Genomic DNA, 17521 nt, shown 5'->3' with positions numbered 1-17521 from the left:
GAAGAAACATGCTCTATCACAACTGTATGCGATTTCACCCCAGCAGAGGTAAAACTCTAACCCACTGAAATCAACAGGAGTATTGCTAATGATTTCAACAGAGCCTGCACTTCCCCTTGACCTAAGTATATTTGTCTTTATTCCAGCATCCATTTTTCTTCAGAGAAATGGTGCAGAATTGGGCTCTAAGAGAAATTCACCAGGTACTGTACTTACAAGAGGTACTGCTGTTGCCCCCACGGACCTGTTAGGTCCTATGGCAACCCAGGTCAAATAAACAGGCAGGGTCTATTCAGCGAGTAGCCTGAACTTGGTGTAGCCTTTAATTCATGCTACCAGCTAGGTGATCAAACTGCCTCACAACATGGATAATGCAGGGTTAAACACAATTCTAAAGTGTGTTTGTATTCCGCTCTTTTTATAACTTAGAAGCACCTATGTCAAACCCATTGCCCACACATGATCAATCATGTTGATACTACATACCTTTTAATTTGTTGATTAATGAATTAACTTAATTACAACATTCGTACAAACCTTCCCAGGTATGTACCAGGTTTCGGGTGTACCATCCTACATGCTTTTCTTATATACTACTGCAGGTTGTACTATTTCCATCTATCCCAGGATGTTCTTGACCAGATTTCAAATGTTGTGATGCACTGGTGCTTTCCACAGAACTTTAGATTTGCAGATATGAACTCTTACTGCTCTTGACTTGCCCTATGGCCTACAGGTGCTAGGTCCTTCCAGTTGTAACAGTCTACGGAGAACAGATAGTGCTCAGCATCTCTTGGAAGATCTGAGCAATTTTATAGAAGTAGGTGCTCCATCCATTTCAATCTGACGGAGTAACATTAAACCTCCAGTCACCAAATACTACACATTTGCCTACCAAACAGTGTTTAAACCAAGTTTAGAAGCCTGGTGATATCCTAGAATTGTAGAGTTGGATTGGGTCTAAAAGAACATCTGGTCCAATCCCCTGCACGATGCAGGATGAGCTATTCCCAAATCATCCCAGACAAATGCTTATCCTATTAGGCCGAAACACCATGTTTTCAACGCAAATTATTATTAAAAGATCAGCAATACAACTGGTGTTGCACAATACACAAACTAAAAGCACTAGGCCTAAAAATCTTCCCATTTAACAGTGGAACAACTGTTCACTCATAGCCCTATTCACTCTAAATAGCAAAACAGCATTTTTTTTTTTTTTTTAAGGATGAGATCCCTTTTCAGATGCGACTAATTTCACTGGTAGCTTACAGAGCACTAGAAAATGACAATAAAAAGGTCATTGAAACTTGTCTTGTAGGCAAAACAAACAAACAACAGAAAAAGTTGATTGGACAAACTAAGCAATAGGACAAAACTATTTAGAGGTCACATGGTCCTGATTCAGGCTCCTTGCTAACTGGATTTATTTGCGATCCAAACAAATTTTGCTCATCGCACAGGTGGTTTTTAAATCTATTAAAATGACAACAGACCAATTCCTCCTCCCAGGCTCACACAACATTATGTTAATAGTTACAGTATACAGAAAGTCAACCAAAAGTCCCTAGAAGTAGGTTTCTCTTATACAGGCTAACAGAATGAGACCATTCTTTAAACTACATTTGGCAAATAAACAAGTTACCTCTATCTGTTTATCTTTGAAGATATTGCTGATGCCGTTGTTAAAAGCAGCTCCAGAGAACATGGAGGTTATTGGATACGTCAAGTCCAGAATGGTCTTAAACACTGAATTCATATTCTAAAAGGACAAAAACATTGTACAAGTGAGCCATGTACTGAAACTGCACTGTAATAGCATTTACTATAAAAGACATTCTCTTCCAACATTAAAAATAAAACGATGAGGACAAGAGAGGTACTCTGCTCGACCTAGAATCCTATAAAAAACAAAGAACACAACAATGTAAGTCACAAATAACTGTTACAGAAGGTATTATGGAACAAAAACAACTTCAAACTCTGTATCTGGTTTCTAAGCACATAATTTTATAGTTGTTAGGGTCAGAAGGGACCTCAATAGATCATCGAGTCTGACCCCCTGCCCTGGGCAGGAAAAAGCGCTGGGGTCATATGACCCCAGCCAGGTGCTTGTCAGTCTCCTCTTAAACACCCCCAAGGTAGCGGAGAGCACCAGCTCCCTTGGAAGCCCATTCCAGGTTCTGGCAACCCTTACCGTGAAGAAGTTCTTAAAACTTTACTATGCATATGTATTACTTGGCTCATATTTACACAAGGCACCTAAATATGCAAATTACCTCTTCCTAATTGCTTTGTCAGTTTTAAATTATGTTCATAATTATTTTCTCAATTAAATAATAATAATAATCCTTCTTTTCTCAAGAATATATGAGTGTATTAGATGAAACTTTTGCCTTCTATCTCTTTTATACAATTTAATGAATGAGTTTTTGGTAGTCAACTGGGAAATTTTAACAGGTTTTTATTGCATCAACCAGGTCTCTATGACTGCAGAGTATTAATGATGAGCAATTAACACCTAGCTGCCTTTTTACTCTAGTAATGGCTTAAGAACAAGGAAAAATTAGTGTACATCATTATTTTGATTTGTCTCTATCCATATACTACCTAACAGCTTTAAGAGAGCGTGCTCAAGTATTAAATAAAAGTGCCTCAAAACCAGGTCATCCAAAATTTGTTAAATAGGGAACCTAAATCAGTCTAGAAGCCTTAGCACAAAGAAAATAGTATTTAGAAACCTGTCAGCTTCATGCAACTCCTCACTTAAGGCTTGGATGGGATGAAGAGAATTTGCCAAACATAATTATGAACACAGTGGTCATGGCTCCAAAGTTATGTACTGTTGGTTTTGTACTCAAAGGCTGCGTCCAGATAAGCACAGACATTTTGTTTTCCATGGACAAGCAGCAGTGGCACATCTTGTCCCTGGGGAATGCCTGTGCCGCATGTGCTCTGGCACACAACAAGTTACCCTGTGTGGGGTAGGGGAGGCTGGGGCCAGCAACTGTGCTGACCTCAGCAGCCTTACCTGGGGTCCTGGGGACCAGCAAACCTGTAGCCGCAGTGTTCCTGCAACTAGGAACCTAGCTAGCAACTGGAGAATGGCTCCGGCTGGCCAGGCTCCAATTTTGGGTGGTATGCTGTGCACTGCCACCACATGTGCTGCCCTGTTTTTTCCACGCAGGTTTTTTGACTCAAAGACCTCCAAGGGTTTTAAAAACAAAAAATAAAAAAACCCACGCTGCAAGGTACAAGCAGAAGTAATGCCCGAATGTGTGGTGTGTGGCGCTGCAGATGGGTCTGTGGCACCGCATGCTGTATGGCTGTGTTCATCTGGACGCAGCCAAAGTAGGGATTCAGCCTGTTATATACAACACACCCAGTGAAACCTTCCTAACATTGCAGTACTTGCTATATGAAAACAGCGGGGAGGAGGGGGGGAGGGAGCAGGGATTAAAAAAAAAAAAATTAACATTCAAATGGGACATTTCGAAAATTTATTAAATGGCCTTAATAATGCAGCGTCTTCAAACTTTCCATTTACTTAATGTGCACTGAAATCTTGTGCATAAGGTAAAGTAGAAGAAATGTCTTAGACTTAATGGTCATTAATTCTTTATAATATTCTTACTCTACAGAATGATAAATTGTTCCTTTGACAGAAGCTAAAGAATAAAATCTTCCTCAGTCCTAAAAAGCAGAACTCCTCTTTTGAAACAGCTGCTACCTCCTACTGTTCTTAATGAAATTGAAGCTAAACGGTACACACAGTGTCCTTCACTTGCTTCTCATAGGGTCCCTACTATACCACCAACAGCAGTAGGGGCCATCACCTTACCCTGAGAGCACCTTGGCTCCACTGCCACTAAAAACAGCGTCCTTTCTGAAAGAGGGCATCTTTTACTTGTATACAGCCACAACAGGCTCAATCTTAACTCTCATAAAAGATGGCAGCCTTGTGAAAAGATGGCAATTTTTCATAACAGTCACAGAAGCAGTAAATGCCATTGTTCATCCTCTTAAGTATAACTTTAATTTTTTTAAAATAACAATGACCATTAATCCGAGAAATTATTTGCAAAAGCTACTCATTGCACTGAGAGCAATGGAACACAGGATGCAGAAGGGATGAAAAAGGGAGTGTGCGTGGTACTGGTGCCAGGATATAAACAGAAGACAAAGAAAACTGAAATATATTCTATGCCTACTTTCTTTGTTCTGGAGATACGAAGAACAACTGCAAAATCAGTATCGCAAACCAGGAAAAGTCAAAATGGGCTAGCCAAATGGACTTCAAGAGAAAAGATGTAAAAGAGAAAGAGATTTAAAGTTGATGTCATTTGTCTTAACATTATTAGAAATGTCACAATCATTCTTTTTTGGCTTGTCATTTTAATGCTTATGTGTACAACTTTAATAATTATAAAGAAAACACCAAGGCAAGCAAGACATTCACAGAGAAAAACTAATTTAAGAAGGGCTGAAAGTTGAGACTATGTATTAGTTACCTAAGGTAAACTGTATTGCAGGGACATTGCAATGTTTCCAAAAGGAATAATATAAAGGCAGGAAATCCAGACTTACAGATTTAATTACAAAGAAATCTGAACAAGCTGAAGTAGGCAAATGCAAGGTAACAGCAGCAAACGTAGCAGTCACAGCATGATGGGGAGAGACGGAGAGGAAAAATTTATATGCATGTAGAAAACATGTCTTTAAACTCAGTTTAAGATACTCTGGGATTATACACACCCTGAAAGAGTTCATTATTTTTCAGCCTCTGCTGAAGGAATTACTTTCAGTTATGCAAAAGTACATACAGGCACTACAGGACAATGTTAAAGTTCCACTGGTGCCTTACCTGCTAATTTCCAGACTCAAGACATGCAGATCCCTTTTAAGTATAACGTTATACCCAAATTTCTTAGCTTAATAATGCTCGGTTTGGGGATAATTACAACATCTAGGTAATGCATTTTACTCTAAATGATTGATATGAACTCTCTACTCCACCTCCTTATTAATATAATTTTTGCCTGAAATGGTTGAGTAGCGATGTTAACCACTGCTTGTAAACCACCGCAACACAAAACACACTCTGTACTTCAAACTTCCCTTGTAGCTTCCCAAGCACAAACATAGCAGCACTTATATTAAGATAGGAAAGCAAAACAAATTTTGTTTGAAATGGATTATTAAAAGAGCACCTCAGCCTGAATTAATTGTCTGAGCAGAAAGAAGCTTGAGAAAAGACAGCAAACAAAATCCCCAAAAGGGTTTGAAAAGATTTTAAAAATGCAATTTAAAATTAATGAGCTGAACTCTCAAAGGCAATAAACCACACCAGAGCACGCACATATATATGTTAGCTACTGATGCACTCCTTCAACATCCCAAGACATAGCTGTTGGCAGAGTTATTTATCATTTGTTTACATACAAGCTGTTACTATGCTGGGATGCTTTTAAAACTCTATGGTTCACCTTAAAGATTCCTTGGCTTGTATGCAAGAGACCCGAAGTGACTACAACACTGCCTATTCATGTCTGACTGCCAGCTCCCACTACCTGTCAGCTTTACACAGTGTCACTCAATGGGACTTCTTAATAGTTACAGTTTTCCATCTCCTTTGAGTAGAAGGAGTTCTCATTCCCTTTTGTAGCTTTGCCTGGCATGCATGCCAACATCATTTGGCAAAGCTTACATAATCTTCTTAGGGCTTGTGTTTGTTTACGTGGCTTTGTACTCGTATCTGTTGTTGTACAGGAAGATCTGGCATACAAACAAAATAAAACAGTGTAGGATGTGAAGTGATTTACAAAATGCTGTACCTACTAACTAATTATCCTCTCCTTCCTAATGGTTTTCTGAGCCTCCCACAAGGAAAACAACACATGTGAACACCAACCAGTGAACTTGACACTCATCTGTGCTAGCCACCGCAGTCCTCACTTAGCTTTCAAGGGAAGAACACAGATCAAAGAACATAAAAACATGCCCTCAAGCTATGTCATAGCATTCAGTCCCTCTTCCATCTTCTCAACGGCCTCCAAGGGCTGTGGATTTAAATTAAATCCTGATACTTCAGGATTACTCAATAAACAGAATGCTCTTTTCCTGCAAAAAGGTCAATGAGTTGTGATGCAAAGATCTCCCAAGACAGTTAGAGAAACAGAAATAGCCTCAGTAACCTGTGAAACAGCTCTTACTATCCATTAGAATCTATCTGTATATCAGTGAGGACCAACTTTTTTGGCAGGTATACTACGAATTAGCCCTGAACCCTGCTTGAATGCTACTGTGATCCCCTTCCTGATCTGTTGCTCTGCTTTCTGTTGCCTGCCCTATCTGCCACTGTGCCATGTTCCCTCCCAAATATGTCTTGTGACATACACAGAGGTTGCCTGCGCTACTTGTCACGTGTGTGCCACAGGTCGGCCACCCCTGGCACACATGAACCTACATGCAAGGCTCTATTAAGCAAGCGCCCAGTCATGGCTCTTCCAGTATCTAAACTTCCAACGTAACAAATATTTTAATTACTAAATTCACAGACAATATCAAATCAGATTTTATTCTACAGTAAAGTGAACTTCAAGTGGAGCATTGCTATTTTGAATACATACAGATATGTTATTCTCAGTTAAAAAGTGTGTGAGAACCTGTACATTGTTTTTAAATTTAAGAGACAACAGAATTAGTGGAAAAGCAGAAACAATTGATCTGGTCTGTGAGTTTCATACCACTGTGCTGTATAACACATAAAAACTAATTATTTACAGCTGCATTATAGCCAAAGATACCATCAAATTAAACTATGCTTTTTCCCCCCTCAAGCATCCTACAAGGGAGATGCCAATATCTAAAAATATCTAAAAAGCCTTTTTGTCCTGCAGTCATTTTTCATTTGTTTTGGTGATGGAGAAACAGGTTGAAGGTATTTAATTCTTCACAATAGAGGCCATAAAAGCAAATCCTTCCCCTGAAGGCTACAAAAACTAGGGTATGTGGTTCCATACAAAAAGCCTCCAACCAGCAACTTTCACTAGTAATGGGAACTGGAACAGCAGAAAAATGGTCATTTCCATAAAAGTGAGGCTCTCAAACATTTTTTATAAAATAACAAGGACAGGGAAATGCTCCTCTCCCAAATACTTCTCTTTGAACACATCCATTTTCTCTGATTCTTGAATATTTAGCTACTTGGACTCAAAGGAGAGGGCACGAGTACCCAATTTCACTTTTGCACACTTAGGAGCTCTGAGGTTGCTTCTCTGTGTGATAGGTTTATGAGTGGTCTCTCTTTGGAGATAAGGCATTTCACAAACTCCCTAACAGCACTTGACTTACTGATATGATGAATACAGTCTCTGGATTGCAAAAGGAGCTACCTTCAGGTCTCAATCTGAAATATAGCTGCTGTAATTTGTGGGGGAGTATTTTGAGAAGCCAGTCTCGGAAACTACATAGTCCTCAATGTTAAAAACTGTTAGCCACTTTGGGTGAATATAGGGAGGGTTTCCACCAGTTCGTGGGGCACAGCAAAAAAACATTTTGCTGGATCCAATTTCAACAAAAGCTATCAGCAGCAGTGGGCTCAACAAACAGACTAGCTTCCATTCACCTAGCTGCTTTCTGAAATCTTCCCAAAAATCAGGTAGTTGCTATTTTACATACAGAATGGTGTTTGTCAAACTGGTTATAAAAATGCCAAGCAAATCCTCAAAACTCTGTACTTTTATAATAAGATGCAATCTGTACTTTGAGGCTTGTTTTATTTCCTGGGTTTTATTCGCTCTAGGGATAAGACAGTTCTGGAGAGAAAGTATGGCCAGTCCACATTTGATTAATAGAATGGCACCAATGCAATACGATATGACTTCGTGCATTAATAAAACCAGAATAAATCTACATAAACAAGTTAAAAGGCTATCTAGTTTGAATGATAAATGGCATTTGACACATATACAGCATCTCACAGACTAGCAAACTATTTTCCAGACTGCATGGGTATCACTGTTCCGCAGCAGAGCAGCCATAACCATGTTACATGCACAAACATGACTGACTTTTAAAAAGGTGCTGCACTGTGTGCTATTTTAATTTTAAGGCCTTTGTAGTCCTTTATACAGGACACAACTGCTGAGAGACCCAGAATTTTAACTTTCCAAAAATACCGAGCTTGAGCTAACATTTAAAAAGTTTACAGCAAGTTATTGAATGGTATTTTAATATATAAAAGTGCTCACAACGTCTCTTAACTCCCTCCCATGATGTCCCAAAAAACTACACGTCCCTCTGCGGATGTTCCTCTGAAGCCAACTGCTTCAGTGATCACTGAACACTGTGAAATGCTTGCACAGTTAGGGTAGGAAAGACTGGAAGAGCTAAAAGACAAAAAAATGGAGCCAAAGGATGACTAAGATTACTATAGTCTTCAAGGAAGGAGAAAATGATTTGAGGAATTTTATGGGTTTCATTATGCAGGTCAAGGAACTCGTTCTGCTGGAAGTAACTGAGAATGAATTTCAAAAAAGGTGGGAACCCCTGATGTCAAGGTCTGCTAAAATTAAAAAGTGTTCATCCATTCAAATGAGAGCGCTGGTTAGTAGGCCTGTGCGAAGCGGCCAGTATTTGCTTCAGATTCGGCCGATTCAGGGAACAGTGATTTGATTCGGTGATTCGAATCATGGTCCCGATTCGATTCAGCTGAATCTCCGAATCAGCCAGGCCAGGCCCATCCCCCACCTGCTCTCCCAGCCCGGCAATGGCTACCCCAGCTCCCAGCACTTGTAAAAAGCCCTGAGACACTGGGTGCTGCCGGGCAGGGGACAATCCCTGCTGCCCCCCACTGCCCCATGCTGCATGGGGGGCTCTGCACGAGCCCTGTACCCCCTGCTCACTCCCCGTACAGGCCAGCTTCAGCTCTTTAAAAAAAAAAAAAAACGAAACAAAAAAGTCCCAGGACTCACCGCTTCTGCTGGCAGCGGGTGATCCCCACTGCCCCGTGCCATGTGGGGGGCTCTGCATGAGCCCCCAGAGCCCCAAAGCCACTGCAGGAGTGGTAATTACGGGGGCTTTTCTCATTTTTTTTTTCCTTAAAGGCCTGAAGCTGGCCTGGGCAGGGCACCCATGGGCAAGGCTGGGGGAGTGGGGGGGAGGTCAGGGGGCTCATGGCAGAACCCCCCATGCAGCATGGGGTAGTGGGGGACAGCAGGGATTGCCCCTCATTTGGCAGCACCCAGTGAGCACTGGGGTTTTTCTTTAAAGTACTGAGCGGGAGGGGGGGAGAGGGGGGGGGCAGCCATGAGGGGGCTGGCAGGGCTCCCCACCTCCCCCACCCCTCAAAGTTCTCTGAATCTTTGCCAATCGATTTGGACCTTTAAATTGGTCCCCTGATTTGATTCAGATTTGGAGACTCGACCACCACATCGAACCGAATCTCCTCCAAATTGAATCACCACCTGAAGCTTCTCACAGCCCTACTGGTTAGACATGTTAGTGTGAAGCCAGGGTAATTACATACCTTATAGATTAACTAAAAATATGTATAGTGCATAAGCTTTTGTGAACTCAAGCTCACTTCATCAAATGTCCAATCAAAGGAGACAGAGAGTGATGATAATTATATATATAAAAATGCACAAGCTTTCAAGAGCTGAACCTCACTTCATCAGATGCTATGAAGTATAATGAACAGAACACAGAGAATAAAACTATAATAAATTACAGCCTTGAGGCCAGGAACATTTGTCACTTGTGTTGCACACAAACAGTGCCTAGGACTGAAACCTACCATTCCAATTATTATTTATGCAGTCATGACTCTTATGACAAATGCATCCCAACCCACAGCTTGTTTTAAGATAGACAAAAAGGCAAATTTATTATGGGTATATCTGCAACATGCCCTTTCCAGATGTCCCTTGACTCCCTATTTGAGTCTCACAAAGTTTAAAAGAAACCACTAGCTTCAATCCATAGTTTCATAGATGTAGGGTCAGAAGGGACCCAAGTAGATCTTCAAGTCCAACCCCCTGCCCTGGGCAGGAGACAATACTGGAATCACATGACCCCAGCTAGGTAATTGTCAAGCCTCCTCTTAAAGACCCCCAGGGTAGGAGCCAGCACCACTTCCCTTGGAAGTTGGTTCCAGATCCTAGCCACCCTGACTGTGAAGTAGTACCTCCTGATGTCCAGCCTGAACCTACTCTCAAGCAATTTATGGCCGTTATTCCTCGTTACTCCTGGTAGTGCTCAGGGGAACAGGGTCGCTCCCATTCCCCGCTGGTCTCCCCTGGTAAGTCTATAGATGGCCACCAGATCCCCTCTCAGCCTTCTCTTGTGGAGGCTGAACAGGTTCAGGTCCCATAGCCTCTCCTCGTAGGGTCTGCCCTGTTGTCCCCGGATCATGCGAGTGGCCCTCCTCCGGACCCTCTCGATGCTGGCCACATCTCTCCTAAAGTGCGGCACCCAGAAGCAGACTCAATACTCCAACTGTGGCCTGACCAGTGTTGCATAGAGGGGGAGGATCACATCCTTGGCCCTGCTTGTGATGCATCTGTGGATGCATGACAAGGTGCAGTTGGCCTTACTGACCACGTCCTCACACTGGCATCCCACACTCATTTTGGAATCGATAATGACTCCAAGATCTCTTTCTGCCACTGTGCTTTCAAGAAGGGAGTTCCCCAGCCTATAAGTATACTGCTGGTTCTTACTGCCCAAGTGCAGTACCCTGCACTTGTCAGTATTGAATCCCATCCTGTTCACATTCGCCCCCCCCCCCCCCGTAACCTGTCCAGGTCCAGCTTAGAAATGTTATCAGGTCATTAACCTTTTCTTTGGAGAAAAAAAATCAAAGTGGACGTGGGAAGTTTATTGTGTAAAATATTCAAATAAATGGAAAAAAAAAAACAGATTATAATTAGCTGATCCCAGAAATAATCAAAGTTTTTACAACCAGTCAATTGTTGCTAATGCTACGGCACCAATGCAAATTTCTTCTCTCAACATCTTATTAATAGGATAATTAATTCCCCATACAAATTAAAAATAACAAACTTAAGCAGTATGCTGACAGCTACGTTTATCTTAAAAAAATATATATAAATGTGAAATTTTTTTAAGTCACTATTTTCCTTCTGAATCCAGTACCTACAACCTGAAACATCAGAACTACATTTCACTTTTGATATTTTTTGTTAATTTATAGAATTATTACCTCAATCAATCACTTCCACTTAAAAGACGAAAGCATGCAAGAGTGAAAGAGAAAAAAAGTTATGCAAACAGAAAGACATTTGTTCAGACTTGGAAAGAAAGTGTCTTAACACAAAAAAAAGAATAGTTAAGATACTCATAGGCTAATATGCACTTGTTCAAATAACATCTCTAATATACACTGCAGCTCAGCATGAGTCCTGCAGTCCTCAAAAACCCAGATAGACCTAAACTGCCAATAAGCTGGTGGTAACCTATAAAGTGCTTACAGTTCCCTGAAATCACATGGCTTTGTTTTTTATTCAGCTATCATTTTTAGCAGGTTTCTTTGCCTCTTTAGTAGAATCTCAGCATCTGTATTTTCTAAATACCTTTCAAAGGTTTTCCAGGACATGGAGGGTTCTCTTATTTCTGCCTCCTGCATTAGGCAAAGATCCCGAGATCAATGTGCCAAATTCTTGTCAAGATTGTAGTGACAGCCTGGATGCCTGTTGGGTAGCTATGAGCTATTAAGATACTGCCTGTTTTTATTTACTGGTTTGGAGGCTTCCCTTTACATTCAAGCTCTCATACTATGCCTAAACTTGCTGCATAAAAAAGTACTAATTTGCTCCCTTCCCCATCTCACAACCCACCTCAAAACTACCTCAGCTTCTTCAACATAACAGTAAAAAGAGAGAAAAAGAAAAAAGTCATGGACAGAGGTAGAAGGTGGCGCTGGGCAGAGCAGAGGACCAAAGCATCTGGACTACTGATGAAGTATAAACTTATAATAAAGCATGCTTGCGCCTGTGGGTAGATAATCAAGTCAGGCAGAATGCCCTAAGAGCACTCCATTTTTTCAGATTTGGTGAATGTATTCAAAAATAAAAACATTAGCTCTCTGATTTATGGAGATTAGCTCAGTACAGAACTGCTGATGTGCCTCATGGGAATCTTAGAGAAACATTCCAACAGGCAACAGCTCTATCGGTAAGAAACATCCTAGCCTCTTCCCCCATAGCGTCTCATGCCCCACAGGACTGTAAGCTTGTGTATAACCATCAGCAGCCTCTCATCACTAATTGCTAAATTAAATGTAGAAGAATTATTTAAATGTTCTTATTCATCCACACGCGCACACATACACAGAGTATTCTGACCTTGAACTGCTCTCTCTGCTGACATATGTACCATGACTAATGTGTAAACTATACCAGAAGCAGGAAGGAATACTTGGACACATATTCCATGATCTTACCATTGCCCATTGCCTGGCTTTGATCCTCATTTGATTGTAGCTGCGCTCTTCAGCATACAGAGCACTCATGAAAGCGCCAATGGAAGTTCCTCCAATCATATCCACTGGGATGCCTGCTTCAATCAGTGCCCTGATAATCCCTACCTGGGAACACCCTCTGTGCAGTAGGAAGGGGAAAAAAACAAAACAAAACGAACAGCACAGGTGTTAGAAGGATCACACACAAACAACTATCCCTCAAAGGAAGAAAATCAGTCAAGAAAACACATCTTCTATGCATTGTATACAAACTATCTGTGACACCAAGGTAAAAAAAAGGAATTAAGAAACAGAGAAGGCATTAATCTTGTGCCTCTTATCAATGTAGGATTATGGCCTACAACTTCAAGAGCTTTGTCCAATATAGCTTTAAATATCCTAAGTGATGAAATGAGTGCCACTTCCCTGAGGAGAATATTTTACAGTCTATAAATCTCACAGTTGTAAAAACTTCCTTTGCTCAATTTCATCCCAATCCTCCCATTGCCCCTTGGGTCACTCTAAATAAATCCTCTTCCTCCTTGATGTTTACATCCTATAAATACTTGCAAACAACTGGTCAGGTGCTCCTTTGGTGTCATTTGCTCATGCTACACAGATTTCATTCTTTCCATCTACAGCAATCCCTGCCAGCTGCTGAAGTGCTGAGATGCAGATTCTGAACTCAGTTACGCTGGTGTAAATGGCTTTTGGATTTCTACTGGAATAACCAAGAGCAGAGGTTAGCCCATTTATCAGTCCCCCGAATTCTTCCCCTGCTTCACTCTTCTTGGGTAGGTGATGCCCTAGGTGCCTGATAGCAATGAGTCTCTGAGCTTGCAGACCTGTGCTTCAACCTGAGGTCTCAAATAAGCAAATGACAATGCTTTTCCTGTGGAGTGAACCCTACATTGTGGAACCTGCTTCCTGCTTATGTCCTTAACATATTTAAATAAAGCAATGTGATACATAAGTTAAAGCTTCTCTCCCAAGCAGCGCGCTTAGAAAGGCACTGCTGGCCCTTGATCTCCTTCCTTCCCTTACAAGCCTTTATAACTGGACCCCTCATTGGTTTGTGTGTGTATGCACATACAAAGAATGTAGTTTCAGACTATTGTTCTGGAAGTGGTTTCCTCTGCCATACACTGTCCTGAGCTCTTGAACACTAAATAACTAAAATAGTTATTATTTCTATAGTAGGATTCACCACCTCTCTGCCCTACAATGAGGAGCACCCAGGTAACATACAAATGGGATTTCCTTTACACTAAGACAATACACTTTAGCCAAATGCTAAAGCAGCAACAGGATTAGAAGCATCTTTTTCAAGCAAGGGTATGTCAAAGAAAACTGAAAGGAGGGTGGGCTTTGTTGCTATGAAGGGGATTGTGTGCAATCTCCCAATTCAAATAATGCTTAATTCACATGAGGCTTGCTAGCTGATGCTTCCAGTCCCTGACCATCTAGAGGAAAGAGCCTAAATACAACCTTAAGATTGAATTGATCCATGCAAGAAAAAAAACAAACCTTGTGAAACTTCAACAGTTGGCTTTTTGCTGGCCTCTTCTTCACAAAGCAGCAGCACAAGTAAGCAAGGGCAATCTGCCAAAGGAAGCTGCATGCAGGAGTAGGCAGTCTGCCAAGCAACACACATTCCACTACGCTCACTAAGACAGCAGCATCGCCCTGCATACGCGCACATACTGTCCCCGTGTATGTGCGTGCACGCGCATGCGTGTACATGTGCATGTGTGCACAGAGATGCTATTTATACACATGCATGCTAACCTATGATTATTTTTACTTTTCTTTACATGTGTGTGAGTATACATACATGGATGCACACACAGGCACATGCAGAAATACGCATCTCCAGAGAGGGCAGTCTGTATGTTTTAACATGAGAACTGTAAAAGTTTGTGTCAGGAGCAAGGCTATCTACTAACAATCAACAACAGGAATGAAAGAAAATACAGATGCAAGCAAAACAGTGATAGTGTATCTCTTGTAGGATCAGGCATAATTTTACAGAGAAGCCATATGGTGCCAGGGCAATGCTAAAAGTAATGCATGATAATGTAAATGTTTGGCAACATGACCAATGTGCAGGTTGTACCAAAACTACATGGATCTACAGTGCTGCTCATGTACAATATAGATGAGCACTAGAAACACCCTGCTTTTCTGGATGTTCAGGGTTGCTGATTACTCATTACTTCTATTGAGGTCAATGACAGCAGTGCATACTATTATTGCTAGAAATCAGGCCAGCAGTATTGTAGATAGGTACAAGATGCATGTATACTACAGAAAGAACTATGCACTTCCCAAGCAGCTATCCTTAATATAAACATAATTTGTAAGGGTCCAATTCAACAATGCTTTTTCTCTATCCAGATCTTATACATTATTCTCCCAATGACAAGTGCATATAACACTGTGTATAACTTAAAATATCTTTTCTCTCTCATATATCGAGCTTCCATGGGTTTATCCAAAAGAGTATCCCTAATGAATGAATGTCCTTTGAGTGAGAGGGGAAATAAGCCTAAGAGTTAGAGCAGAAATGTCAGAGTAGGACACTGCTGCACATGTTTTAATTCTGCCTACTCACTAGCTATCTTGGACAGATCAAATTACTGACTTGGCTATCCCATGTTTCACCTTCCCTATAGCAGGGCTGCAATGTTATTTACTGCTCTTACCTCACCAGGTTGATATTTGCAAGATCCCTTTAGGTGGAAAGTTCTATTTCTTCTTTCCCCAATAACAATAATTCCAAGTCAAATCATGCCCTTTGGGGGGGAAGGGCTAGAGCAAGTAGTGACATACTTGCAGTATAAACTTACCTCCTCAAAACACACTATTCAGCCCCTGGATATAGTTCAGGGTTTCAAAGGCATGGGATCAGAGTAGCACTATTTTGGCCCTTTTGACAGAAGGTTTTGCATAAAAAATCCCTGATCATGAATCCGGATTTTTTCTTAATTCCCAGAGAGAAATGCCACTGGTATTTGTCAGAGCCCTCTAATACAAGAAGAAATTGCAAAACTGATAATAAAAAAAATATGAAAATGTCATTTGAAGACAAGCACACATGTATGCGACGTGGCTAGCCAGATTACAAATTAGATACAACTCACTGGAGAAATGAGCAAATAGAGCAGGACATTTCAGATTCAGTAGGAATAGAGACCGTACTCTGGGCTGAGGTCAGGCAACTGGAAGGACATAAAACTAATCTAAAACAGATCCTGCCCACTAAGATTATCCCCCCTCAAATTACATCGAAAACACCGATAGGATGTTCTTTGTCGGTGTCAGGGAATAAAAAAAATACAAAGCATATGCTGAGGAAAAGAGTCACTCATTTTTCAGGCTGCCTGTGACTAAGGGACTAGGCAAGGCAGAGTTACTGTTGTATCCAATATCATAGCATACTAACTTCCAAAGCCCATTTCAATTTCAGAAAGAAAATGATATTACAATTCAGGTATTCAGTCTCCACATCAACTCTCTCTCTCTCTCCACTAGACTCATTGGGGTGAAAGAAGGCCTCTCTAAATAACTGAATAGTACCATTTACTTTGGCTTTCAATTTGTCATTTGAAAATATCATGGTCAGGGCTACTGCAAAACTGCATTGCCTGTCTAAGCAAAAAAACAATCTTTGAGTTGAATCTATTGCCTTCTACAACAGATTTGTGAGCTAATTAAATGAGGGGGACATTGAAACAAAATAGGGAACTATCCCCCCAAAAGAGACTGAAATATCAGAATTAAAAGTCTCCTATAACCTTAAAAACACTGGAGAAATAAGATGATAAAAGCAACAAGCTGGCCTTAATACTGCATTTCTGATCTGAGGATCTAAGTCATTTTAGAAGCATTCATTAGACCATGCAGTTCATTTGTGGGGCAGATACAGGGAAGTATATTATACCCACTTCAGAGGTGGGGAAAAGTGGTGCATACTTCCCCAATCTCATTACAAAACTAGAAACAATGCCCATGAGCTGACCTCCCAGTCTACTAAGAAGCACCATCTCTTGATAAAGAGTTCTAGTTACTACATTTCTGTGTTAGTCAGCTTGGTGTATTGAAATCAAACTGGTTTATCGCTGTTGATCACTATAGCAGCATGACTCAGACATGCAAATACAGTGAAATCTGTGTCAGGCCAGAAGTTATCCAAGTAATATTTATTTTTTATGGAAATAACCATGTATGCCGTACAAAAAAAACAGCTCAAAAAATCAATTTAAGAGCTAATGGCAAAATCCAGATTGGTCACCAACATGCATTTAATTTAAACTTTGACCTGCTTACAATCAAGTAACTGACCCCAGGAGGGCAATTAAAAGGAACATGTAGGCTCCTAAACAGGGTTACATATTTCTAGTTTAAAAAAAGAGGACACCTGTTGGGGGGGGGGGGGGGGGGGGGGGGAAAAGAAGTGGTCATATGACTGGGGGGAGCAGTGATATGCCCATGCCCTGCCCATGCCCCTTACTCCCAAGCCACAGTCCCCCCCTACCAGTACTGCTGCTGCCCTTTACTCTCGATTCACAGTACCCCACCCCCAGACCATGCTGGTGCCCTTTACTCCCAGCCCACAGCCCCCCATCCCTGCTGATACTCCTCACTCTTGATGTGCAGCCCCCAGGCACTGCCTGTGCCCTGCGCTCCCAACCCACAGTCCCCTGGCACCCCTCACTCCCAAGCCACAGCCCCCCCAGCCCTGCCAGTGCCCCTCATTCCTGACTCACAGCCCCCTGGTCCCACCAGTCCTGCAACATCTTGTGGCTGCCCTGCCCCTGTAAGCATGGGCACTAGCCCTAGTGCCAGCAGCCCAGCCACACAGCTCCCTGCTACCCCCAAGACACCCCTTGCCCTGCACCTGCTCCACCCTGCTGCAGCCCCAGCTCCTGGACAGCTTCCCACAGTGCTGGCAGGCACCTGCCCTCCCCAACCCACACACACCCATCCCCTCCACACACCCCCACCAGACAGTCCCCAAGCCCTGCACCTCCAAGC

The 17521-nt window shown here is 41.7% G+C and overlaps 1 protein-coding gene across 7 annotated transcripts in view; it reads right to left on the bottom strand.

Moving 5' to 3' along the window:
- PNPLA7 (patatin like phospholipase domain containing 7) overlaps positions 1–17521 on the bottom strand; it is a 280484-nt gene that overhangs the window by 35338 nt on the left and 227625 nt on the right. For all 7 annotated transcript variants that reach the window (XM_059715474.1, XM_059715475.1, XM_059715477.1 and 4 more), the window contains 2 exons: positions 12467–12623; positions 1646–1762 (listed from right to left, as the gene is read on the bottom strand). In XM_059715474.1, coding sequence (XP_059571457.1) covers positions 1646–1762; positions 12467–12623 — 274 coding nt within the window. The remainder of the gene's footprint in view (positions 1–1645; positions 1763–12466; positions 12624–17521) is intronic.

Source organism: Alligator mississippiensis, chromosome 12 (assembly GCF_030867095.1).
Source record: "Alligator mississippiensis isolate rAllMis1 chromosome 12, rAllMis1, whole genome shotgun sequence".
NCBI classification, from domain to species: Eukaryota; Metazoa; Chordata; order Crocodylia; family Alligatoridae; genus Alligator; species Alligator mississippiensis.
This window is presented reverse-complemented; position numbering and strand designations above follow the sequence as displayed.